Raw genomic sequence first — 27,505 nt, 5'->3', positions numbered from 1 at the left:
TGCTGTTAAATCATCTTAGCAGGATTGGTTGTAACTAACCAGCAGAAGGAAAGAATTATCATTTCTGTTATTTTGCCAGGATTACAAGGCTTCATATGCTTAACAATCCTGGTAGGTTTAATGTTAAATACCATTTCTTAATCATTACAGACATAGATGTATAGCATTTTGCTCATTCCAGTATATTATTCTGGTATCGTTTTTATTAATAGTACATGAAGGAAAGGAAACTTTCTCTGATGATTATTGAAGGGGCAGAGTGAGATTTGTCAATGAATTGCTCTACCCCATCACCCCCAGCCAATTAAACTGAAGTACTGCACACTTTGCACTATCAGCTTGTCATGCCCTCTTACATCCACGCAGCCTTCAATCAATTGCAGCACCAGCACAATCAGAATCATATTAACCAGTATCCTGAATCATACAGTAAATTAACTGGATGATTCATGTGAGCTTTACAGTGTATTTGTGTTGTTAAAGAGGACCTATTATGCTCATTTCCAGCTCTATTTTTTGTACTGGGACTCTACTGCAATAGATTTGCATAATTTCAACAGTTCAACATCCTTAATTATTGTGGACTACCCGTTTATTCAGCCGCTGAGTTCATCTTCTGTCTGAAACAAGCTGCCTCCATACTTCCCAGAAGCCTGCTGAGGGGCAACAACCCAGTGCTTGTCAGCGGTAAGCACTGCTTCAGCCTCTTGTCGTGGTGCTAAACAGCATATGATAGCTGAAACCTGGGTTTGGAAAATAGTGATATGCTGCACTAAATGTGATGAATTTACTGTATCAGACCACACGTGACACAAGAAACAGGTTGAAGGGACCGGGCTTCAGTGATTACTGTACAAGAAACTCAAGTTTGTCGGAGCTAGCAGACGTGACATACTGCAAGTTGGTCTCAAGTCTCATTGGCGATGGCAGGAAACAATGGCGGCTCGCCTGGTCACACACGATCTGGTATTACAGCTAATCAATACACTAAAACATGTTTCTAAAATGATTTTAGGTGAGCGTTAGGCAATACAAAAACAGAATCTTCATTCATATTTGATCAGTACTGTCTAGTTTGACAGTTTGTTTCGAGTTTGGTGCGCTGTGCTGGACGGATTCACAGAGAATGACCTGTCAATCACAAGGTAGCCCCGCTCAAAAGCTGAGTCTTAATTGAACGATAATTTACAAAATAAACATAATACTGGATGGAAGAAGACTAACTAGCGATTGAGACCATAAATTCATTAGAAACTGTTTACTAAGCTGTGAGGAGTTTCTCCATAAGACTGCACGGTATTGTGTGTTATTAGAGCCAATGGGCCTGCACACTGCTGGCGTTTACTTAGAATGCAGGTTTAAGACACTTATGTATTGGCTTTGCTTGCCCCTAGACCCTGGAGCTCTGTCCATTATATATACTGTAAATGGCTACAGCTAGCAGCTAGCCATTCTATGTGACTTCCTGGACTGGAGCTCAGAGCGAAGTGTCAGAGAAGTGTTAGTGTTTATTGTTACAACTCTAGTACAGAAGCGCCGGTCCCCCAAGTCTGTTAGCAGTGGTTAGTGGTTAACTTATGTAGCAACAATTGAAGCTATGTCCATCCATAAACTTGTAAAAAAAGAGAGTTGAGGGAGACAAGCCGGAAGACATCGGAGAGAAAAACAAGTAACTGCACTTCTTGAAGAAGAAACTAAGTTTATCTAAGAGTAAAGGTAAAGAGTAAGTAGTCCAGAGCAGAGCAGTCGAAATAGCCAAACTCAGACAGACTGAGCGGGTGGAGTGGTGCATCCCTTTACTTTGTGGGCATGCACTGCCTGGAGCAGATGACCAATTAAAGGAATCGTGATGGCGGCTACAGTCAGAGAAAGTCGAAGAAAACATTGGAAAAGTTGCATTCAGAGCAGTCTGAATTGTGAGCTTTTTGCTCACTGGGGTTACTTTGACATAATTCTACCTCATTATTTGACACTTTGGCCACATTTAATATCATCACCATCCGACATTGTGACATTACATATACAACAGAAAATATGGGAAAGCAGAACATGTCCCCAGCTGCTGCTTTTATAACCTACAAGACTGCTATCCAGAGGCATTTTGTCACAAGGAGTTGCTGCAAAGTTGTGAAAGTTCATCTGTGTATTATTTGTGTGAACAGTAAGAAGTAAGATGGCATGACACTGTACCGGTAGACGGCATCCTGACAAAAGAGAAAATACAAAACACATACAAAATGACAATGACATATGGCTGTCTAAGCGATACGCAGTGCATGAGTCAACCAAACGTTATTATTCTTCAGTGAGTTTTTCAGACTAACAGCATTTGTGAGCCTGCTGTGAGACAAATCCAGCAGCCTGTGGGGATCGCTGATGGTCTGCTTTCAGTCTAATGTTTATAGATCCACACATTTGCTCACCTCTCTTTATGCCGCTTTAGCCAGATAAGCGTCTGACAATCAGCCACGAGTAATTGATTGAATGTGAGCACAGTTGAATAGGCTCAACCCTTGTGTCATGCTGCCAAGCAGGCCCCCACCTCCTTTTGCTTAAGCTAAAGAAAATTGTGCCCAGTGCTGCAAGATAATGCAAATTCCTCTGACTGCAAAACACTGATGCAAATCCGAGTGCATCTTAGGAAAATGGTTTAAATCACAGTTTAAAGTTTCAGACTGTCCAAGGGCCAAACAATTTATAGTTACAGAAACATGTTGAAAAACGCTGTGTGAAATCTGACCGAGCTATCCCTTACTGACTGAATTTTGTCTTCATTAGAGACAATGTGTTATTCACTGGATTGCTGTCTTTGAGACGACTTGAAAAGGGATTCATGAGAAGAAAAGCATTGTATCCAAGTTCCACATTCTCCTTTAGTAAAAAAATTGGAAAAATCTGAATATAGGCTTTTATGGGTGCCAGGGCTTCCACAGGACAACACTGCTTGTGCAAAGAAGTCTGTTGGTCAGTCCACCACAGTCCAGACTGAAACTACAGCTACAACTATCTCAACTACAATTAGATGGATTGCCATTAAATCTTGTACATATAGTACAGTTTAATCATTGCTCCTCATCTTTTTTCTGTTGCTACTCTCTTCAGTGGAAGGTTCAGTGGATGTTTACGTCATGGCTGATGGGTTGATATCGTCTGATCCCTTAATCTAAACAGTCAAGTTTAGTTCAGTCTGTCTATTTTAATTCAATAACTTGTAATTACTACGATACATTTCTATACTATTTATGAATTAAGTATGAAAGTATAACATACAAATGCAAAATGATCAGAAGGAGAAAAAAAATGCTGCATTATTTTAAAGCCAACTGAATCCATTTGAAATGTTTGAATGTATTAAAAACTAAAGACCTGGAAAACAAATTTTGCAGAATGTGGAATTAAATATCGTCAAATATTTTCTGAGAGAATATAAATCAAATCAAATAAAATGGACAGAAACATTAAACTAAAGCTTAATGTTATGTTGACAGAAACTGCAGACGTCATCCTACCAAGACTGTAATCAAAAAAGTTAGATTGCCATTAAGGGAAATCATCAAGGATACATTTTATGCCTCTGTGGGTAATCTATAAGTACTCTTTGCATTTATTTCCTGTTCATTACAGAGTTAAGCCATTAGTGAGAAAAAAAACACACTAGTTATGAGGAAAGATTTAACCACCCAGAAAAATCCTATCAGCAGGATAATTAACTGTGTTTTCTTTTCAACGCTAGATGAAATAGAGTAACAAGCATGTTAATGGATGCCTCTACCAAACCTGTCCACACATAGTCTGTCATGACTGAAGGAAGTCATGCAAATTAATGCTGAATTCAGAGCCGTCATGCAGTAAACAACAATGTTACTGTACTGACAACAATACATGAGCTAGGAAAAATGAGGTTTCACCCAACATTTTTATCCAAACTTATAAAAAAAATAAAAATTTGAATGTTTAATGTGAGCATTGGGATATGTGTTTGGATATGGATAAATATTAAAAACAGGAAGCAAAACAGAGCTGCTTTGCCATAATTTGGATGCACAACACACCAGCACTGCACTGCAGACTGAACCATGGAATAACAAAGGTGAATTTCCAAGCTCATGAGTGTGTTATAGGGATGAATTTGCTATTTTCAAGCCAGGGATATTTGAAGATACCTGGAAGTTTAAATATCCTCACAGTTGTCCACGTTAAAACACCTCCCCCACCACCACCCAACCGTCAAGTTAAAGGCTCAAAAGTGAGCTGCTGCTGACAAAGAACATAACAGTGGAGAACTGTTGGCTGCCGTTTAGTCAGATTCAAAATATTTTTAATATTGAAAATACATTCAATCATATCTTCAGGGTATTCTGGAGTTGGTCAAGCAGCACTTAATAAAGTGTTCTAAGAATATAACACTATATTGAGGTGTGAACATCTGCAGGCCAAGTATGATAAGTCTAATTATATCCTTTAAAAACCAACCTGTCATTGTGCAGATAAATGTTTAAGGTAGGAATCTGAAATGCGCAATTTTGTTTAATATTGTTTCTCAAAGTTGACAGATTCATTATGGAACAGAATCCTCACAGTTGCATCCTGCTTCAAAGCAAGAACATTGTCTTGATAGCTGAAACATGTGCAGAAGTGTAGATCATTAGTATCACTTTTATCTGATCTGACTTTTTGGGTTTTCCACTTAAAGGGCAACTGCATTCATCAACCAGTACACCTAGACGTTATTCCTACAGTGATTTTCTTCATGGAGGCCCATTCCAGTTTACCGGCTCATTTCTCTTAAACGTCAACCAGAGAAACTAATCAGTCATATCAGCCAATGCAGAGTTTGGTAGGAATATATATAACCTGCAGACTGCAGACGCTAGAAACAAGAGGGAAGATTTAAAGTTATGATGCTATTAGGTAAAAAGTTCATAAAACTCGGCAGAGGTACTGTATAGCAGGATACAAGTGACTGAGAGGGCAACAACACATATTGTGGAGACAAATGAATGCTTTGTTGTTAAGCCAAAAATGTTCAAATTAAAAAGACGGAATAAACTTTTTGAGGATATTTGAACCTTGTCTACCCTATTGTTTATTTTAAGCTCCAGTCTTTGTAAATAGAATCGTATGAAGAGTTTTCTCCAGTGTTTTGGAAGACAATTGTCCATGTTCACAAAAGTTTATACTCAACAGTGTTGGACAGTAAAGAATTATTTAGCAAAGTGTCACACTAAATGTGTTTATTTTTTTCAGTAATGATAAGTAATGTATTTGAATTTCAGTAATTGCATTACATCCCAGTAATACTCCATTAAAGGGAAGGGTCATTTTGGGTGTAATCTTGTTTGCTGTCCTACAAGGAGTTAATTATAATGGATGGTTTGTATCACTTTGGTCTCTCTGCCTTCCATGGACCGATCCAGTACTATTTTTTAGTTTGGAGCCAGAGGTGTGTGGGTGGAAGGATGTGCCACGCGGTAACTCTAAAAGTTGTCTTCTTTACATTTGCCTTTTTAGCTGAGTTGGCTTACACCACTGGGATGTCAAAATGTTGGTTTTGTTTGGAGGTGGAGAGTATGTAAACCCAGCATGAGGACGGGACTTTTGGAGTGCTGCATTCAGCCACTGGGGCTAACGTTAAGTTAGTTGGTGAGGGTACGTAAATTCACAGAATGCTTGTTATACCATAATGTCTTGTTTTCTATTTCTGCACATTGCAAATAGAACATGTGCTTTGACGAAGCTAAACCTAATTTAACAAGTAATGTAATAAAAAGAAATTCTGTTGAGTAATTTGTAAAGGAATGTACTTTAGTCAATGAGTAGGCCTTATATGTAATGACAAATGGATTACAGTTTTCATGTAATTTATCCATCACTGATACCCAGCACCAGAGCTACTTGAGACCAAAGGAAGAACGTGAGCAGAATAATTATTCGATGTGACTTAAAGGTTTCTTAGCTGAAACTTTCTGCACCTTCAGATAATGATTCGATTACACTGCTACTCTTGAACTTTATCCCGGGATCACCAGGAAGTGAAGCCTGTAAAGCTCTGGTATGAGACAACCGAATGCATGACAATCAGTTTGCAAGTGGATTTTAACCTTGAGAAAGAGGTTCTGTTGGTGAGGGAGATACAAAGAGAACCTCTATGATCTTGAGTTTAGAGTCCCTGTCCGATAGGATAAGCTATCAGCTACAGTAACATCCCTCTTAGGGCAATCGTGTGCTCTTTAAATCTTCTTTTACAAGCTCTTAGATTTTAGAAGCTCAAAGGAAGGCCAAAATAAGATCTCAGCAAGTATTAATTAAAATGACACTACAAAGCATTATCATGGTAATAAGGGTCTTATCCCTGGCTCCAGCTTTGTAGTCTTATAATATGAAATGGACCTTGGAGGTTTGGAGGAGCTTGTGCACAACTACTGTACATACCGGCATAGTTCTTTAAATCTGAATCGCTTGTTTAAATTCCAGGCAGGCTGTAAGTGACACTGTCTTATTAATGCAGGGATGTAGTGCAGACCTTTTCAGTTTATATGTCAGACACAAAGGTTTCCAACCACAGGACTGAGCTAGTCAGGAAAACCTGGTAACTTTTAAACTTTGTACCCTTTCCTGTGGCCATGTATCTGTAGCCGGATAATGCTAAGCGATATGTCTACTTATAATTTTATGTTAGTGTTTCTGTTAACTTGAAAGAGACGGTCATATGGGAAGTGACAGAGCAATAACAACAAGAAAGGTAAAATTAAGCATTGTCATCTTCAACATGCCTGTCATTTATTTTATTAATTTTCTCAGACAATGTCTCTCTCAGTGTTTCTCTGCAGATCAGAGTGATTGTCAGTAAACCGTACAGTAGGGGCTGAGGAGAGGCCAGTAGTTAATCGATCGCAGATACTTGTACTGGGAGTGAGAGATGCTGCTGAGAGAGAAGCAACAGGGTAAAACACAATGTGACCTTATAGTCTATTTCAAATGAACTGAACAGCTCATACACAACCCTGAACGATTCAGATTTTTTACTTTAATGTTCACTGCTTTGTGCAAGAACCACTCGTACGAACTAATTCTTTCTTAAAGGGACACGTATGAGTGAGGTCCAGTGTGTAACATTTAGGAGGACCTACTGGTAGAAATGGAATTTAATATTCATAGGTATGTTTTCATTCATGTATAATTACCTGAATATATGAATTGTGCACTGGCTCTAGCCTTTAGCGTTTTTGACGAGGTTTGCGGCCACCTGTTCTCATTCCCAGGTCATCAAATACAGACACAAGCGGTGTTCATTTAGTTACAATCTGCACTTCCACCACTAGATGCCACTAAATCCTACAGACTGGACCTTTAAGATGAAGTTCAAATAAGATATATAATAAAAACAGACTAAATGCAAAATTCATAATCTGTTTTTCAAATCACCATAATCGCAGCATGTCAAGTGATCTGATTTATTTTTAGATTTCATGATTTTTTTATTGTCACATTTTTGCACAGCAGCCTTTTCACTTCTAAGTAAGAGTAATTTCTCATGCAGCACGGTGTGGTACACTGTCCAGTATCATCTTCAGTTGCGCCCAACAGTTTAACATCAACAACTGTAGGCTATAATATTATCTCATCTAGTATCTACCCCACTGACCGTCTCATATTAGTAGTAGGCCGCTTTGCTTTTTTAGCATCTAACATCCTGTCAAACCATTCCCTCTTTATTTCTGTTACAGTATAGGTTGTTGGCAGTTGTACCATGAATGTTTTCTAATTGTTTTGGATAATCTAATACCACTACTGACATTGCTAAAAATCCCAAACTCTGCAGTGGTGCATAGTTGTTCTTCTTACTCTTTGGTAACATTTTTGTGACTATAACTTGGACACAAATGGGGGCAGTTTGCAATTTTAGGGTTGATGATTATGGTAATGATGAAATCTCCCCAACTCACACCCCCTCCTGCACAGGTGGCTGTCATCAACCTGAAACAAGCAATTAACAAGTTTGTCAATTTTTCTAATTTTATTTTGGTAGAGTTTGGTGAATCTGATGTGGAACACTCATACGAGCAAACCTCACAGAAAAAAGTAAAAGAGTTGTAGGATAAGTAATCGAAGATGTTGTTGATGATGAAGATGTTTTTTTATCCTTAGTGTCAATGCTTTTGAAATTCCTTCTTTATACAGTATATGTATAGTTATGGTTGTGGGGAATTAATTAGCTAAATTATTATTTAGGCAACTAAAACACCTGGTTCAGGTTAGGGGAAAATCAGGGTAGGTTAAAAGAAAGCTAACTGTAATTACAGGTTTGTTATGGGGTGCAAACTCTGCAAGTTGGACACGCTGCTTGCCAACCCTCCACCCAAACCTTACTTTCAGTTTAGCTACAGTATATAGTGGGCACACTATTTCCTGCATTGGCACTGGACGTAAAGGACTGGACCAGTGGCCGGGAGGGAATGTCTGTAACAGGATTAGCAAATTAAATGCATGAATGTTCTAATTTAGTAAATTAAATTCACCAAAATCAAATGGTTTTTATGGTTAAAATGTTACACTTTAAAGTCATGTGTCCAAAAAAAACAAACACTTATATGTGAACATCTGTCATATTGGTTATCTGGAGCAGGGAGTAAAATCAACTCCTCATGCAAATGTAATATCAATCATGTGTTTAAGACTCAACTCAGAAAAATATGTTTAACCCTGTCAAGAAGAGGAACTAAATTCAGTGCCTGATTTGTCAAAAGGTTCTTGGTCCCCTGGGGAGGTTCCTGCGGTGGAAATGTCTCCCCCAAAAAACATTTTCATTTGCTTTCACAAATCATCGTGGTGGTAAGTGTTTGAATTGTTCCCCAGCAATCTGTTATGAGTCGACGACACGCTGCTCTCACAGAAATAAAGAGGCCAGTAAGTACATGCTGCCCTGTGGTTCAGAAAGTTTAACACTACAGTATTTCAGGTCTAGAGTGAGAAAATTCCTTGCTGAGGAAAATATAAGTGACACTGGTACCATGACTAACTGCTGTGAAAATGGAAATGGCAGAGAAACCCAACAGAGGGAAGATATTGTTTCAGATGGGGGACCTGCAATTAAACTTAATGAACATGAAAAACTGGTTTGCAGTTCGCTTTGCTGCAGAAAATGATAAACGATGGGTTTCAAATGGGCAAGGCAATTACCAACAGGCACTATAGTAAAGAGAAATGAAGATTTTATATAATGTAAAAGAATCTGAATTGTCTCATTAGTTAACTCACAAGGCATTGTTTTTGAGTAAAAAAGTACAACAATTATTCTGTATTAAAGACTTCTTCCTTGACCTGAAGACACAAGATAGTTTACTCGTGATGGACCAACAAAAATTTATATCAGCTCAGTTGTGCTTAATGCAGAACCATGTTTAAAATCGGACCATTTAACAATGCAGTCTGGTATTCAGTGAAACTGCGGTAATCCTTAAGTTCTTAGCTGAGCCAGGCCGTGACATCAGCTCAGAAACATCAGTGGTGTTGTATTTTGGTAACCCATGACAAGAGACATCAGTGAGCAGCCTCGAGCATCAGCTTGTCAGAAGCAGTAAAACTGAGGATCACTCTTCCAAATCAATGTGCCAGAGCACTTGTTGGAGTCCAATCTCAGTATTTCATTTGATCTCCAGGAAGCTCACCGTTCAACATGCCTTCAAACAGCATGCAGAGACATTCTCTGGGTTCTCTTAATTAATAAAGAAAATAATAAACTTATTAAAAGCCAAAATTTCCTTGTAATCCCCAACTTTTAACAACTCCTACTTCATGATTAAATCATTTTGATAGGAGACAGTAAAAACGCAATTTATTTCCTCTTTAACGTAGAAAAATAAAGCCACAGTACAATTTTCTCTCAAGCCATTTATTCCTCCTCATGTACGTCTAAAATGTGGCCTTTTGTGATGTTAGGTGTGAGACAATTCAGTCATGCAATTATCTGGGCATAGGGATAGACTAATCTCTCCAGTGACAATCAATAAAAAAGCTGACATGTAATGGATTTCTATAAAGGAGTAAGTCATGTCTCTCCAGTAAACACATGAAAAGCATAGTATAAGCCTTTAATCTGCCTGTAATAGGCTTCAGTAAAATCTTATCCATGCTTGGTGCACCATTGGTTCCTATATGCAGTATTATGATGTTACTTTATATTATTAAGCCTCTATTGAGAGATTAAATGAGCAATCAAACCGGAAAAGACTGCTTGTATGCTGCAGCCTGGGTTTGTAAATGTGGGTTGCTAAATGACTTGCAGAGGAACCAAGTTACGTTAGGTGACTGCAGACACAGAATCTGAGGATGCATCTGAAATCACCAGACCACTAAGCACTCCAGCTGGTTGGGTGGTGCTTGGTTTTGGATCTGTCATTTTTAACATGATGGCCGGCCCAGAAATGTTTACATACAGTAATACGGCTAAACTGTACCCTAAAATATGTTCTTGAAAATATCTGAGGCAAGAAGTAGGCAATGCAGTAACAGAATCCTTTTGTTATTTCTGACTTTCAGCTCTCTTGCAAAATAACCTTGCAAGGCAGTTGGACTACTGGCAGCTATGGTGGCATCACAGATAGGATTCTGAAGAGCAGTTAAGGAAGCTCAGACTGTGGTCAGTCTGATCGTCAACTCCGCTGGCATCTAGCTAATCCAAAAATGGGGAATGGGGAACGTGGTGTAGATGCTGCTAGAATCACTTATATCAGAACTGGAGGGTATTTCTTCATTGAAAGAAGAGCAAAGAACGGGACTGATGTGGCTTTTCTCGATTTAGAAGATGTTTTCACTCTTCTCCCGACTAGCTTTGGAAAGAATTTGACTACGTTATATGGTTTGTTGATCTGATTGGTTTCAGTTCACCTGTAATAGACAGTGTTAGGTGCCAAGTGCCTGTTTTTTTCTGAACTCTTTCCAATGATGACCCAGATTGTGTAATAAACCATCTGGGGCAGTGAGGTTACTTTCAAAAGCCACTAGCCACAATGTGATCGTCTAGTTAAAATTAGAGCATATGAATCAACAAAAAATAAAGTGACTTAAAGCACATGTGTGGTCTGCACCATTGCCATGTTTAGTCGACAGTCAGTAAGTACTTTATATGCCTGCCACAGCCTCAGATGATAAAGATTCTGTTTTTTTTTTTTTAAAGCAGTTGCAGTTTTTTTTTTTCTTTTTTAAGTAACAAGCTCAGCTGTGATCCTCTGCCTCTCTTCGTGAATTTCTGTCTTTGTTCTTTTGACTCGGGGAGAAAACAATGCTCCAGTACTGCCAGGGTTTTTACAGAGAGCCACAGGAAAAGGAGAGGAGGAAGGAAGAACATTTCATTATGGAATTCATCTTCTTTGGTGGTATATTATATCCTCAACATGAAGGAAGACATCAATCATTCCGCAGAGTTCAAGTAGGCCATTCATGTCCCTGTGAGCCTCTTTCTGCTCAATGAATGAGAGGCTTTCACAAACCTTTATGAGCTCTTGCTTGTGACCTGTAACAAGGCACATGTTTGCTGTAAGGTTGAGGTGAAGGTCCAGGCAGTTTCAACATTGTCAGGTTCATAGGGTGTCTTCATAAAGCTGTTGGGTCAATAATGTGGCCATATATGTTGGTGAAAATGGTTATAGTGCATTTGTATTCTGCTGGCAGAGGGCAAGCAGGCAATCTTTCCTAATCACTAAAGCTATCAAGTCTCTTGAGCCAAGCACCTCATGCTGACAGGGTTTGCTGATGGGCTACCAGCCACGGTAAATCTACTTTCCACTGTCTTCATACACACATTGCCATGGAGGTGAAAACAATTACATAGTGAGTTCTTTGGTACCCTTTGCAATCATTGAATTTTCATTATTAAATTACACAGGATTATGGATAATGTATAGGTCTGTCAAAAAGAAGAGATTTGAATTCAGTATTGGACTGCATACTGAGCAGATTTTTTCACCTTACAACAGCACAAACTATCCTAAAAACGGTAGGTTAAGTCAAAGCTTGTCCTACGTACTCTACATGCAAACATCTGATGCTAAAATGCTGCAATCCACAAGTCAAAGCGGTCACTCCTTGCTAAATTTCACTTGAGCTTTCACTTGAATTGGCCCTTTTTTCATGGTGGGCTGCACATTGCTGCACTGGAGTGACAATAAACATTTTGAATCTTCAAACAAAAAAGCTGTATGCTGATTCCAATATCTGCAAAGGTCTGCACAAACAGCTAGTCTGCAGAGGCTGCCAGTATTTCTTATTAACATTATTAAATATTATTTAAGACACTTTAAAATGGATGTGAAAGAAAAACTACCCGAACATTCCTCTATGAATTTATCATAAAAAAGACTATATAGTAAGATTATACAATCATGCTAGTGGCTCTGGAGGCTACTTGTGCTTTGAGCTAAGTGCTAACATCAGCATACTAACATGCTCACAATGAAAATGGGAGGCTGTTGATGTTTGGCAGGTACAATGTTCATCACATTCACCATCTCAGTTTAGCAGCTGAGGCTGATGGGATTAGGAATGCCATTAGTTTTTAGTCATAAATCAAAGAACTTGATAATTTGACCTAATGATGGCGCTCGAGATAAGTACAGGACATCAAAGTTCATATTTTGGGGACTGGAAGTGTCTGTACCACATTTAATAGTTTTTGAGTTACTTCAGTCTGGACTGAACCAACTGACCAACCAAATCGACAGATTGACATTGCTCGTTCCTCTTCTTCTGTTTCCTGAAGCCGTTGTGTCTTCATCCCCAGAATAGTCATAATAGTCCTGGTCTGAGCCGCTGTAAATCAGCACTACCTCAGTACTTTATCATGCATCAGCGTTTTGATGTCCACACATACACATAGACAATTCAGTAAAACACACAATGATCAATGCAAAAATAATTGGCATGAGATCTATTGAAGCTCAGAGATTCATGCAATGAATTCATTTCATGTCTGTCATATGGAGTTTACACTGAAAGCATATGCATTTGGCAACATACTAGTGTAGCAGGAAACCTGCACTAGCATATTAATCTCAGATTGTGCAAAGAAGCGCTGCACTATACAGAGAATATCTTATAGCAGGATTCAGCGAGACCCAGAGGGTTTGCCTTATCTAAAATGTGCAAAGTGCATTCTGTGCTTTGAAAATAAACTGCAAGAAGAGGAGAGTCTTCTCTTCACGGTAGCAGAAAAATGTGTACCAAAACATCCCATCATTCTCTCCGTATGACCTCTGCAGGGATTATAACACCAACTGTGTGCAATGACTGATACATGTGATGCTGGATCCTGCCTCGTCAGTCCTGCTCAGCAGCGTCATAAACGTGGCAATGGAATTTCAATGCTTCTTGTCTGATACATGGGGAGCTGTTATTGAGTATTGATGGTTCACAAGAAAATGGTAGAACTATCTTTTCCTCAGCTCACTGCATACATTGGCTGTTATAAATTAGAATCTGACATGACTTGATTATGCTTCCTGCCTGTTAAGACAGCACCGTGGCTGCAGATCCCAGCGGGTGCGTTTCTCCTTCTGTAAGCAGTCTTACCTGCTAATGAGAAGGATGGTGAACACGGTCCCTCCAGAAACAGAAAAAGCCATGGCTGCTGACAGAGTGGAGACGCCAGGTGGAATTTATCTGCAATAAAACCACACAAGGGACAAAAAGATGCAATTTAGAGGGATGCAAGAGATGATAGTAGATTCAGCAAACATGGATTTTGTTCCCTTTGAAAACAAGATTGTTTGATGCACATCAGCAAGGATATGAGATTGTGTTGATCCAGAGGCTCCTACATATTACCTTTTCAGGTGCAGTTTTCAAACTGAATCAGCTGGCACACATCCCAGATGGTCTGTGACCCCTTTCCTATTTTAATGTTTACAGTCTACACTTCCAAAACTATTCTTTTTACTGAGATATCCGTCACCTAGGTAACAATGGTTTCTCTGTGACACTTGGTTCACAGATTCTTTTACACACACTGAAATGTAGAACCATTTTTTCAGACGTATCTAAATCACACAATAGCAAGAAACAGCACCGACACGCCTGAAGGACATTCTCTCAATAGCACAATGACCTCTTGACTTCATCCCAACTCCAAGTCTGGCACTGTAAGCTCCAGATTTGGGTAAAAAGTAATAAAGCATATTGCCTTGTCCTTCAAAGAGAGTCATCTCGCTTCCTGTATCTGTCTTCACTTTCTCTCTCTTCCTCATGCATTTTTTAAGATGAAAGCAGACAGAAAACCTTCAGAGACCACAATGACTTAACCACAGAGACCGGACTAATGTGGACGGCAAGCTGGGCTAAGGAAATATTTAATGTAAAGTTGAAAGCAAACTTCTGTGGCTGTGATGTTAAAAGTGGCTTCACAGTGGTGCAGGCTTGAATACAGTCAGACCTGTTAGTGGTAATGTTACCACTTTGGCTGTAGCTTGATTACACACAGTGTGTGGTTCTGCAGCAGGTAAGACATGGCATTATCGCTGCTCCGGTAAACAGCACTACCGACAATGCAATTTACCACCATGTCTATAATGTCTTTATGTACTCATGGTAGTCTAAGTAGGCTAAGCTGCTTTGGGCAGATCTCCTGACATTAATTCTCAGTGCACCAACTCTGCACAAGCTACACTTTAGGTAGCCAAGCAAGCACACATCATCAACCAATAAAATGCTGCACATAGCTACTATTAGGATACTGAGAAACTAATCAGAGCTGGAGAAAGCATCACAAAGATACAGTATGGCCCTTGTGTCTTTGCTGCCAACATTGTCACCATGGACATGCAATAAATGACATGAGTGTTCCTGACAGAAATGTTTCACTGACTGCTGATGAACAGCTATACATTATGACTCATGAGTAACTAAGGTAAATAATGCATGCAGTCTAAATTCAGCATACATTTTTCCATGAAAATGTCCCTCTTTTTATATGTATTCACTGAATCATCCTGTAATACTGAATCCTACAATCACATAGGGTAAGGGTTATTAGTAGTAGTTTCTGTATTTTTCCTTTGTTACAGGTATAGTATAGAAAAAGAAAATAGAAAAGAACATAGCCAGTCGCTTTTAACCATCCATCACACACCGACCCCAACAGCCACACCAAGGTTTTCATTGGGGGAATATTTCCCTTTATAGCGATAGTCCCTTTATTTGTGTTTTCTGGTGACATGTCCTCAGCCATTAGTAAATTAAACAGTCTATTTAGCGTTTTTAATATAATAATATTAAAAAAAACCTGTATCGCTCACGTGAAGAAGCAGCTCTGTACGTACTTTATGTGGTAGTCCAGTAGGGTGAGCTAAATGAGTAAGAAAGGACATTACATGAATCATTTACTCTCCTTTTAAATTTACAGCTGCTGCTAGAGCAATGTTTTTGCAATACTGTACATTAGCAAGAAAACAGGTCAATTAGCAAATTTCCACTGCGCCCACCTCCACACTGACCTGTCAGTCACACAAGACTGAGCTAATGACTGAGTGTGCTGCATTTACACCCCAGGGTGATGGTGGTCAATGAAGAATGTAAAATAAACAAATATGTATAAAAGTGTTATTTTTGGACTGATGCACTGGAAACAGTATAACACTGGGCTGCGAATCAAACCCACTCAGTGAGCAGCAGAGTTTGGGGAATTCTTGGGAATGTATTTTCAGCTCTTTTCAAAGAAAATATTGAACTCTAAAATATTTTAATACAAAATACATTTAGATTCCTCCATTTCTGAATACAAATTATAAGGTTTTATTTTTTATGTTAAATGCTTCAATTACTGTTCATCTTCCCCAGCAATTTATGCTTGGACCCCTACAGGGGAATGCCATTATAAATGATTATCTAAATATGGTCTGGTAATGCATTAGAAGGACTGAGTGGCACCCACTCACATGAAAGTCATTCAGTCATTGCATTCCAAGACATTACGGAAACCTGGAGTACAGCAACCCCTTTTAAAACCTGCTTTAAAAAATTCAAGATTCTGGGTGTAAGGTGATATATGTACAGCGTGTGTAATACTGCTGCTACAACCGTGCTTTTTGGAGTGGAGAGCATCCTGAAAAGAGATCATTTGCATGCTCCAGTGCATATATGGCAGTATCATATGTTGATCCAAATTAGTTTTTATTCCAGACACAGGACACAGACTTGTAACCAGCTGACAATATGCAGACCAATGCTTCCAGAACAATGCATGGATGTTAATCATCTCTTGGGTGTCATGGGCGACAAAATAATGACAAAATTCATCCATCCAGTGGCTGCTGCCCAATAGGGGTGCTAGGGTGCAGCCCCACCACTCCCCAGAATTGAAATATATATGTGTGTGTGTGTGTGTGTGTGTGTGTGTGTGTGTTTGTGTGTGTGTGTGGCTGCAGAGAGCGGGTGGCTCAAGGTACATCTAATGCGCCAGAATGAGTTGGAGAAGCTATGTGCAACAGATGGAGAGTTTAATTTCACCAGTTTAAATAGAGACAGAGAGTCAGTTAAGTTATTCAATATTCTGGCATTTTGAAAGAAGAACATTATAAAAAAAGCTTAGAGTCAAATAGCTTAAGCATTATAATTCAACAACAAAGACAGAGGAAGACAATATACTCTCTGTGGAGAACATAGTGGCAGTGTATCTCAGCAGCACCTGGGCAAGAAACACAGCACTCTGGGCCCAGGTGAACTCCAGAGGCTAGGTGCTGGAGTGAGCAGTGGTGCTATTCAGATCCCTTACTTAAAGCAGTAACAAGGGACTTTCATTCTGTGTCGATTCTGGCAGCCCCTGTGGAAAAAACGGTAGTCTTGTTTAATTGATTTCAAGGGGAATCCAACAAATCCGACCCGGTGGCAGCCAGGCAGTAATTGCCAATCTTCGCGGTGTGCTTATGTGGTTCATACAGAGGCATCAGTATTAAACTGAGACTGATTTATAACCAGTTAAAAGTCCAATGTGTAATTATACAGAAACGAAAACATACCTCTGAATATCATATAATCTGCCAATAGATCCTCCTAATGTTACACACTGTACCTTTAAAAACTCCTTGTAGTAGGTTAAAGTTAAAGTAATATTCTACCACATTGAAAATACTCTACTACACGTACCAGCCCTGCATTAAAAGTATGATCTAAATCTAAGTATGATCAGTAAAATGTACTTAACTTTAGTTATAGTGCAGTAAAATGGTCCCTGTCAGTGTGTTACTATTAAATATGATGTTTTCTATTAAAATCAGTGCTGCTATAATATGTGTGTTGCATTTTACCACTGTAGATGTTTATGGTTGAGCTAATTTGAATTATTTTATTTATTTACTGTTCACATTCTAAGATCATCATATGTTTGTCCTGTCCGTCGAGAACATATCTCTAAAAGGTCAACTTTTCATGAGCTCAGAAAAGTACAAATAAAGGCCTTTTCATATATTTAAATACAGGTCCTGTGGTACTTTAGTACATCTTAGTACACCCCCCCGAGAAAAGAATCACCAGCTGCCACTGCTACTGCTACTGCCATAAAAATCATTAGACACAAGATTGTCTGTGTCACTGACTGTATATGGCCTAGCTGCTCAGTGAGTGGATCTGATGGGTCAGACAGTAAATGAGAAAATACATAATTTATTTTTTTGTTTTCTCACCATCTGGTGTAATTGGATTCCTCTGTCACTGTCTGTGGATAACTTTTTCATCTTTTGGCAGAAGTACATAAATTACACTGCTTTCAGCCTTTGTGGCCTCTTTCATATTTAGTAGGCAGACCAAAACACACATGTAAACAGATGCAAAACTGCACACGTAGAGAGATTGCTGCTGACTATCAATGTTTTAACCCTATCTTCAAAGTACCATTTGCTTACATGTAATTTTAAGAGCTGATACCATGATTTATCAGTGCCCCAGGTTATGCATAACACTAATGCACAGATATCTCCACTTTTCAGCCTATGTTTGTCTGTTAAATCTGCCCTGGCATCCGCCCGGGCTCAGTGACCATCCTGATGAAGGACACTCCAGCGTGGAAGGATGGCTAACAGCCCTCAAAAGTGAAGCATTTCTTTAAAGTGTGACTCTTAACTGTTGGAAATTTGATTTTAAGCTGACTTGAAAAGGGCAGCAGCAAATATAAAAAGATATGTCAGGCAGAACTGAGTCACTTCATCTAATTCCTTGGCTGTTCTCTCCTTTGTTGCTCTTTAAAGTACTTATTCTAGGCATTCTGTGTGAGTCACATCAATGGCATATCAACCTTTGTGGCCTCTGAGCTGCTAGTCCATACGCAAATTCACCCCTTCTCTCGGTTATTCTCATTTCTCTCTGTCACAGCCGTGAAGTACCGAATGATGATTTCTGTGGTTATTTTGTCTTGTGTTTCATCAAAGCGTTGAAATATACAACAAAATAGCTTTTCCTGCCTGAATATTTTTTGATGGGTGCCTTAAAGTGTAACCAGCTTAGCAAGCCATCACTGCCCTGATGAAAACAATGTATTCATATGTGAACATATCTTGCACAAGTTAATAATGGTTATACCATGTTATCATGCCACATGGTATAACAAAGCTGCATTTATTCACCTTTTTAAAGTTAAATGGGCCTCCTATGTAGTCTTTATAGTTTTTTTATAATAAAATAAAATTGAGTTTTATTGATTGATTAATGACATTGCATCAATTAACCTCTACATATCACCATTTAATAGGGCTTATCTCTCATTTGATGATCTAAAGTGGTCTTTAGGTGTTCTTCTGGTAGGGCACCTTGATCTAGCTATTTCACCACTTATACTTTTAATTTAGCGCCGACTGTGGCTCAGAAGGTCGTCCACTAATCAGACGGTAGGCGGTTTGATCCCTGGTTCCTCCCACTGCAGTGTCCTTGAGAGAGATACAGAATTGCCTCAAATTGCTCCTGATGCAATGCTAGTGGTGTATAAATGTGTGTGAATGGGATTAGTTTCTGTTTCTGAAGAGCAGTTGGCACCATGAATGGCAGCCTCTGCCACTGTTGTATAAATGTGTGTGAATGGGTGAACGTGACATGCAGTGTAAAGCGCTTGAGCTGTCAGAAGACTAAAAAGGCACCAAATAAGTGCAGTCTATTTACCAGTTTACTTCTCATGATCAAGATACAATAAGGTGATCAAGTGATCATCATTAGCTATTTGTACAAGATTCACCAGTTTATGGTTCGGCTGAATTTTTTGTACTGATGGGACGAGCTCTGACCATACTTTAGCAAGTGATTGCTTTGGATATATTTTGAGCACATTATTATCTGATCTACCAGCATCTGTAATTTATTTCACATCAGACCTTATCTGTCCTAACAGCTTTAGCTCCTCTAATATGATTTTAGTTTATTCTAGATTTTCTTTACTTTATGATATGCTGTCAGATGAATGATTCTCCACATACAGTATAACCGACCAGTCAAGAAGAAACACTGTGAAACAAAAGCGTGCCAACAAGAAACAGACTTGATACAGTCAGTATCAGTCCCTTTTTGTAGATTTTGTTAAGAGATTCCACAAGTTCATTGGAGCAAAATAGCTCTCAAAGAATCACTAATGTGAGAGTGATGGGATGGAGTAATAGAGCATTTCACTGTGTGGTAGAACAGTTTCATCTCTGTTATCAAAGGATCTTAGTGATGTTGTCATTGTAGGGTCTTTAAGCTTCTTGCGACAGTCTAACCAACATTTCTTATTACATGAAAGTGAATTGACTCGGTGTACTCCTCAGCTCACCTCCCATCAGAGACCCTCTCAGACTGCTCTGTCTATTTCTCTCTTTCAAACACACCAAGGCAACGGCTCACAGAAACAGTAGGGACCCTATGGGCTTCATCTGGGCGGAGGCCTCTCCTCCCTTCTTTCATCTATGGGTTTAGAAGCTTGGATTCGGGCTCTGAGTGACTGCTACTTCATATCATCCCAGACAGGTCTATAGTGTCCGTCGCTCTGCATCATTATTGGGATGAGTTGGCAATGTTACTGCTTGCACATACTGTATGGGGAGGAAATCTGCAGGCTCGCAATTACAGCAGCAATGACAGTGGTGAGGATGATGAGGAGGAGGGATCAAAGGAGATTGGAAAGCCATAAAAATGGAAGTTATAATGATGAGTATAAAGTAGGGGTTGTATTTAAAGGAATAGTTCAACATTTTTGGAAATATGCTTATTTGCTTTCTTGCTGAGAATTAGGTGAGAAGATCTTTGCTGCTCTCATGTTTTTTGGGTAACTACGAAGCCAGCATCAAGTTAGCTCAGTACAAAGACTGAGAACAAGGGAAACAGGCAGCCTGGCTCTGAACAAATGTAGCAAAATCCACCTACCAACGCCTGAAAAGCTTAAAACTTACTGCACTATAGAGTTGCAAAGTTGGGGGAGCTATTTCAAGCACCGTTGGCTCCAGAAGTGAAAGTGCAATTCATTTTTCCAATAGACGATTTTAAATGGCTCACAGCTGAAGCACTTCCACAGCATGGATGGACAGTAAAAATCTCCCAGTTTAATCATCAGGATAAATGGACAAAATGTATTATTCTTTGTCAAAAACTTGAAGGTGCAGGCCTGTATACATCAAATAATTTGGGATAGAAGTTTACTATTTCTCCCTAAGGTGCAGGTGAGAAAAATCCAATTACAGGGCATAACATTCTGTTACGTGTGCCGCTAACAGAAATTATACTGCTGAGACAACAATTTGCAGCTAAAGTTAATTCACTTTTTTCATTTCGGATGAACTGAACTGGTTCTGTGTTTTCTTCACAACTGCAACAACTTGTTTTAGAATTTGCTACTGCTCTGAGTAGAAAATTCAGCAACAGCAACAGCGAAGGTCATGGGTATTGTAGTATTTAGAGCCGCCCACCATTCCAAAATGATGGCACAACATTCTCAGAAATGAAGTTGAAATAATAAAAACTGAGAGTTCTAACATAAACCTGCAGGGCTGTTATTATTAATAATTTATTAGGTAACATTGAGAATGTCATTTAAAGGACAATTTCAGGAGAAAAACATTTCTAGTAACAGCCCCGCCTCTCCCACTTTGAAACTCTGCATTTCATTTGTGTGATCTGTACAAAAACTGACATGTAATAATGAAACATTGTGGTTTATGGAGGGTTATGCGAGAAACTATTTCTTTGCCGGGTGCAACAATATCGTGGAATCTCAGTTGGAGGCCTGACAATCCCTGATGATGGTTATTGGAACAAATAAACCTATGGTGATGTCAAGACTCCACGATTTTATTATCTCTGGACAGAGTCAGTTTCTTTGTGCTGAGATGAGCTAACCGGCTACTGGCTGTAGCTTCATTTAGTACATATAGTATAAAAATTAGAGTGGTATCGAACAAAGTGAATAAGCGTCTTTACCAAAATATCAAACAATTCCTCCAAGAAATAAAGAACATTTTAGACACCCTGGACTAATTCATACTGTATGTAACTGTTTGAGAGCTTCTAGTCCATCAAGACCACACCTCGGGGGTCCAGTCACATTTCACATGCAATCACATGTAATCCTTGAAAAGAAAAGCCTGAGGGAAACCAGATGATCTGAAGACACATCTGGACACTATGACAGCTTGAGAATGGACAATACCAGGAGGAGTTATGCCATCAGATTATATTACAGATAACACATCACACTGCCACTGAGGCAAGGCAAGATACCATGAGACAAAAACCAGAAAGTGACACAACTGCTTCCATGATTAGGGCTACAACCAACAATTAGTTTCATAATTTTGACGATTAATCGATTAGTTGTTTGGTCAAGAAAAATGTCAGAAAACGGTAAATTTGTCCACAACCCAAAAATATTCAGGTTACCGTTGAGGAGGATTAACTAGAAAATATTCACATTTGAGATCATAGAAATAATAGAATTAGTAAATTTCTTCTTTAAAAAAATGACTCAAAACGAGTAAAAACTTTTAGTCCCTACTTTTCAAGGAACAAAAAGGTTCCTTAGTCCATTGTTGTCTGTGACCCACAAAGATTAAGCAAATTAGTCAACAACAATGTCATCAGTCCATTTATCGTACATGTTTTCTTCTATAACCCCATGAAGTGTTAGAGCACAATGAACCAAAAATGGTGGCTGAAATAAAAAGTGGAGAGTGCTCAACCAATCAGAAAAGTTCAGCGCTGCAAACGCCACACCAAGAGTTCCTCTATTTGAAGAAAGTACTACCCCCCAAGCAAGGACTTTTTGGGGCAGAAAATTATGTCCCCTGAAATTAATTTAGACCCTGGTCCCTGTGGTCCTCCAAAGGTTCCTAGTCTCTGGGGAAAGTTCTGGTGGTGGCATAAAATGTTACTTTGAATTCAGTGCAATTATATAAAAAGGACCACAAGTGGGGTCATAAGGTCTGCACATGACATAAGCTGCTCCAAATGAATCACCAGCCGCCCATTCCAGTGACACAGGGCAATGCTCCCATTTAGCTTGGCAGACCACAGAAAGCAGTCAATACGCAGGTAAAAGAAGCAAACAGAGAGGGAACAAAAATCAATACAGAGAGAAAAATGAAGACAAAGACAGTGCTGTCACATGTCCAATAAGTCAAAGCCACTCCAATACTTCAATTTGCACTATTCAATGCAGTTTCTTTAATACAGAAGGAAAATACACTCCCAGCTCTGGAGTTTTGATGATAACAGAGAGCCTTTCCATTATCTCTTCACAAATCTATTTATGTAAATCTCATTCCTCTCTCTTCCTGTGCCTTCTTGTGGCTGCTGGCCTCCACTGTGAGGGCTAAATCTGAAAGGCAGTTGGCAGTTTATACACAATGAGTGAACAAAAATGTGCACCAATTAAGAGTGCCTTACAATCTGTGCTTTTTCTGCTGATTACGGGTATTACGATTGTGGTAAATATAGTTTGAGAAATTAGAGGAGAACTCGGGCTTCGAGGAGCATTAGTGTGGTTTTAATTAGTTTTTATCACAGTGGAATCATAGCATTGCTGGGAGCATTTGTCTCTTGACTTGACAGCTTAACTGTTTTTATCTGATGCAGAGCTGCTGGGTAAAGATAGGCCAAAGTAGACATCACCACTGATAAGAAGTATCTAATACACAAGGCTGGACTGGCTTGTAAATGTCTACAAGCTGTAGTGGTTAACCCCGATAAAGTCTCCCAGTAACACCCCCACTTCCTATAAAGACACAGCTATACAGCAGGCAGCACATCACCCCGATGGTCTCTATTAAATTAATTCCTGACCTTCACCTTCATATCCCTTTCATAACTGTAGTCCTTAAAATCACCCATGTGCCCAATTAAAGGTGCAGTTTACTTTATGAGCTTGACCAGCATTGGAATACCTGAATGTCCCTCCTGTTATAAACTGAGCACAATCTCCCCAAACAAAATGACCCTGGGGAAAAACAATCAAAGATGAAGTGGTTTGCGCGTGGTTAAGCAAAACGTATTAACCTCCTAACCCTCATTCACATCAATAAAGAGAATCATCTACGCACTGGTGCACCAGACTATTGCACAGGCAGAATCAATGGAAAGAACCACAATTTAGGAGGGAGACGCACAGGTGCGCGCATATAGACACACACACAATCCATGTATTTGACTATTAAGTAACACCGAGATAAGTCTGCAGTTGCTGTCTACGCATGAACATATCATTTCTTTTCTTTTCTTTTTTTTTTTTTTTTTTACAGATTTTTTGATATTTTCAGACTTAAAAAACATCACTCCATACTTCAAAGTTTAAACCGTCAGCGGACTTCCAGCCTGCATTAGACTGCACGCTCCACTCAAAGGCGCGCTGGTGAGAAAAAAGCGCACGAAAAGGCAACACGCGTCTCCATAATGTGAGGCGCAGCAAACATGAACATGTGCCACCGTCATTTTAAACAAAAATCTGCATGTGGGCAATGAAGTTAAAACCCGAACTCTACCTGTAACTGCCGATCGCCGCGAACATATCACACATGCCAGCGCATCCTGGAAATAAGAGTCCGCAACGTTAAGAGTTCCCCCTCAGATCGGTGTGCTGGTAACCGTGACTTCCATCCAGTTAAAGACAGCACCTGCTGATCCGCGCATACATATGCCCGCGCAAACAACTGGTTGTGCTCTGTCAGCGGATTCCCACTAACCACTATGTGCTGGACGCGCCGCTGCGCAATGACGCACGCCATGGACCCGCAGCTGATTTGGAGTCTCCAAAGCTGCCCAAGATGAATATCTGTCATGATGATGTCTGCTGTGCGTTACTTTTTACAGAATGAGGGGGAAAAATATCAATACCAAAAATGATTTTATGCCACAACTACAACCATGGAGCAGCGTTTTTTTCTTCCATCGCCACATTCACGAGACAACGATTTGCCTCAAGAGGCATTGAGTGAATATTTGTTTCAACCCCTCAACAGCGATTCACATATTTTAAACCAAAGAGATCATAGTGCAGTAACCGAATCAATATTGTCACACAGCACATGCACTCTTATCATTCCATCTCTATTTTGGTACTTTGAAGAAATCAAGTGACAATAATCGTGTCAGTGCTCGTTTAACGCTTCGCAGCAGCACTTGGAGCTATTATACTTTCTAATCAGCTTAACGGAGAGAGAAATAGGTTGCTTTAAAAAATCCAGGAAAGGAGACTCACGGGCTACAAGTCAGCATGGACGACCTTGTGCTGAGGTGTTCGCCTCTGATGGATGGAGCTCGACAACCTTCCCTAGGCCTTACCTCTTTGCCTCTGCGTGGGTGTACCAGGAACTCTTCCACCCAAAGCGCCCCAAGGGGGGTGAGGGGCGGTCAGTCAGGCAGCAGCTGATCCGATCTTAGCTCACATGTGTGCCATAACTGTCGGAGCTCAGTCGCTCTGTGGTAGGGCAGGAGAGAGTCATAGTGGGGTATAGAGAGACCACCATTAAAGCGGGAGAGGGTTAAAGCCCCTCTGTTGGCAAACAGCCACTCAGCTGAAGCATTAAGCAGGGCAGTGATTGCCTTCCACACATGGTTGTATTAGCTCCCAGCTCCAGGGAGGCTGCTCTCTAGCTGACCCTGACCTCTGACCTTACCATGGAAGGGGGGAGATAAAGGAGGAGTTCCATATGGGGATCATTAAAAGATTAGCAGAATGGAGCTTTATGCCCAACATATACAGCATATACAGGATGTCAAAGAGGCAGGGAATTCATTCCATTTCATTGCTTCAATGATGTTCAAGTTCAATGAGTGAAAATGAGTCTGAAAACAGTCAAATCTAATACAGCTGTCCTGGTTTTCCAAAAATCGGGAATGAAAAACAAATCTTGGAAAAAGCAGAGTTTGACAATCAGAAGAGCTGACATTTTATTACCCTCTTTCACACTTTCTGCATTTTTTTCCAACTCATTTACACTTACGGTTGCCAGAGGGTGTTCAGAAATCTAAAGGTCAAAGTGGTGTGACCTGGCGGCTCATACTGTGTAAATGTGATGTTTTTAGTTTGAATTCGGCCCAGTGCTTTTATTAGACGCCATCCTGTCTGTCAGCCAGTAGAATCTGTCTCTATTTTGAGTTCTAATAAGTGCAGTTAAAAAGATATATTTTTGCCCATGATTTTTAAATGTGCACATTTACTACATTTCATTTTTATACACAGATATTAGCCAACTATCTCATAAGAAAGTGGATCCTAATCTGAGGATCGGGGGCCCCGAAATGTCACAAGATAAATCTCAATGGTCAGAAATTAAAGGTCCAGTTTGTAACATTGAGGATGATCTATTGGCAGAAATGGAATATAATATTCATAGGTATGTTTTCATTAGCGTATAATCACCTGAAAATAAGAATCGTTGGGTTTTTTGTTACCTTAGAATGAGACCTTTTAATCTACTCTAGTCCTCTTCTACGGAGTCCACCATAAGTCCTTTAAGTTACACGATGGAAACGTAGAAACAATGTATTTCTGCAACAAAACTATTTATATTCCTTTTAGATTTTGCCCTATTTTTATTTAATTTTTTACCTCCTCAGGCCTCTGCAAATTATTGGAATAAAAGAACCTCAGAGGGCATATACAGTATCTTTGACTAGTAGACACTGATTGCTTGGTCACATGCAAAAAAGTTAGGAACTCCTAGGATAATTACAACATAATTTTACATATTTATGTTATAAAATAGAAGAAAATAAAGTATGGACAGTGTCCTCTCACTAATGGTCATGTGACTATTGAGATGTTGTTATCTCTTCTCTCTCGTCTGTCCATTCATCCATCAATCAGCAAACAAATACAATTCACTTCCAATTAACAAGACAAACTGCTTAATTGTTAGATAGTATGCAGTATTTTTTTCTGCTATGCAGAAAGGATCACCACCTGCCATGTCTTGTCCTTGAAGCTCCAACAGGGGACATTCCCCCTATCATTTCTCATGCACGTGAGAGCAAGGGACAGGTGAGAAGATGAGGCTGCTGACTTGAAGGCCATCCAGCTCTCAACCTTTTCCTCAACAACAGGCTCCCTCGCGATGAGTCTCCCCCTCATATCTTTCCCTGTCACATTTGAATCCTGTTGGGGTATTTCAACACGTCCACCTCATTCATCTGCTGCTTTCACCGAACCATTTCACCCAGGGTTATATGGCCATGTGCATGTTTTATGCATGATTTATGTGGGTCGTGTTCTCAGAGTTTCATCACTTAGGCCTAGGTCACCAGGGGAGCGGAATAAAGGTGCACCCTGAAACCAAATCTTTCATGCATTTGTCCAGTGATCTCTTGAGCTCTGAATGGGTCAAATGTGTGATATTCATATTATCCACATTCAGTGAGTTGCACGCTACTGTATATGTAGATCTAGGATAGATAGAGATATTAATATTTGGCAGTGAGAGTGTTTCAGTTGTCACTCAAGCATTGCCAAGTGTCTCTATCTTGTCATTTAACATTTGAACACACTGCCAGTAGAGCATGCTGAGGTATTAGCATGGTCATGCATTATGCATCATTTAGACAACTACAAGCTTTTTATATGTAAACAATTCATCCATTTAAAAAATGAGTTTTCAATCAGTTTTAAGGTAACCTTGCCCTCCCCATCTAGTTGATGGATTTTGGTGGAAAGCCCTAGAAATCGCTCATCCACAATTTATTGCACAAGCACAAGAGTGTGAGCTTTGCAGAGCTTTCTATGTCCTCAACCATGGAATCTACTGCCCTTGACCTGGAAATGTGAAAATCTATCTATATGTACCACTGAAGCACCATTATTTCTAAAATGACAATAATTTGTTGGGCCAAAATAGATCTTGACCGTTTTTTGGAAATAATTCAGATCCATTTACATTGAGCATGTCTCTGTTCCAGTGTGAGCAGCAGGGTGTAAAAAATAAATTATCTTATTAATGAACTGAGTACAATATATAAATTATGTAGAATATATATAAACAATTTACAAAGCAATTTAAGAACTAAACTCATTATTGAT

The 27,505-nt window shown here is 39.5% G+C and overlaps 1 protein-coding gene across 2 annotated transcripts in view; it reads right to left on the bottom strand.

Moving 5' to 3' along the window:
* LOC127350817 (gamma-aminobutyric acid receptor subunit pi) overlaps positions 1 to 24,778 on the bottom strand; it is a 48,524-nt gene extending 23,746 nt beyond the window's left edge. Inside the window, exons 1-2 of one of the 2 annotated variants that reach the window (XM_051377849.1) lie at positions 24,689 to 24,778; positions 13,567 to 13,656 (exon numbers count right to left, since the gene is read on the bottom strand). In XM_051377849.1, the coding sequence (XP_051233809.1) occupies positions 13,567 to 13,619 (53 nt within the window). In that variant the 5' untranslated portion in view covers positions 13,620 to 13,656; positions 24,689 to 24,778. Of the gene's footprint in view, positions 1 to 13,566; positions 13,657 to 23,972; positions 24,179 to 24,688 lie in introns of those variants that run through there. The other variant, XM_051377842.1, reaches the window with a different exon arrangement.
* Positions 24,779 to 27,505: the final 2,727 nt, after the last annotated feature.

Source organism: Dicentrarchus labrax, unplaced genomic scaffold, assembly GCF_905237075.1.
Source record: "Dicentrarchus labrax unplaced genomic scaffold, dlabrax2021, whole genome shotgun sequence".
NCBI lineage: Eukaryota > Metazoa > Chordata > Actinopteri > Moronidae > Dicentrarchus > Dicentrarchus labrax.
This window is presented reverse-complemented; position numbering and strand designations above follow the sequence as displayed.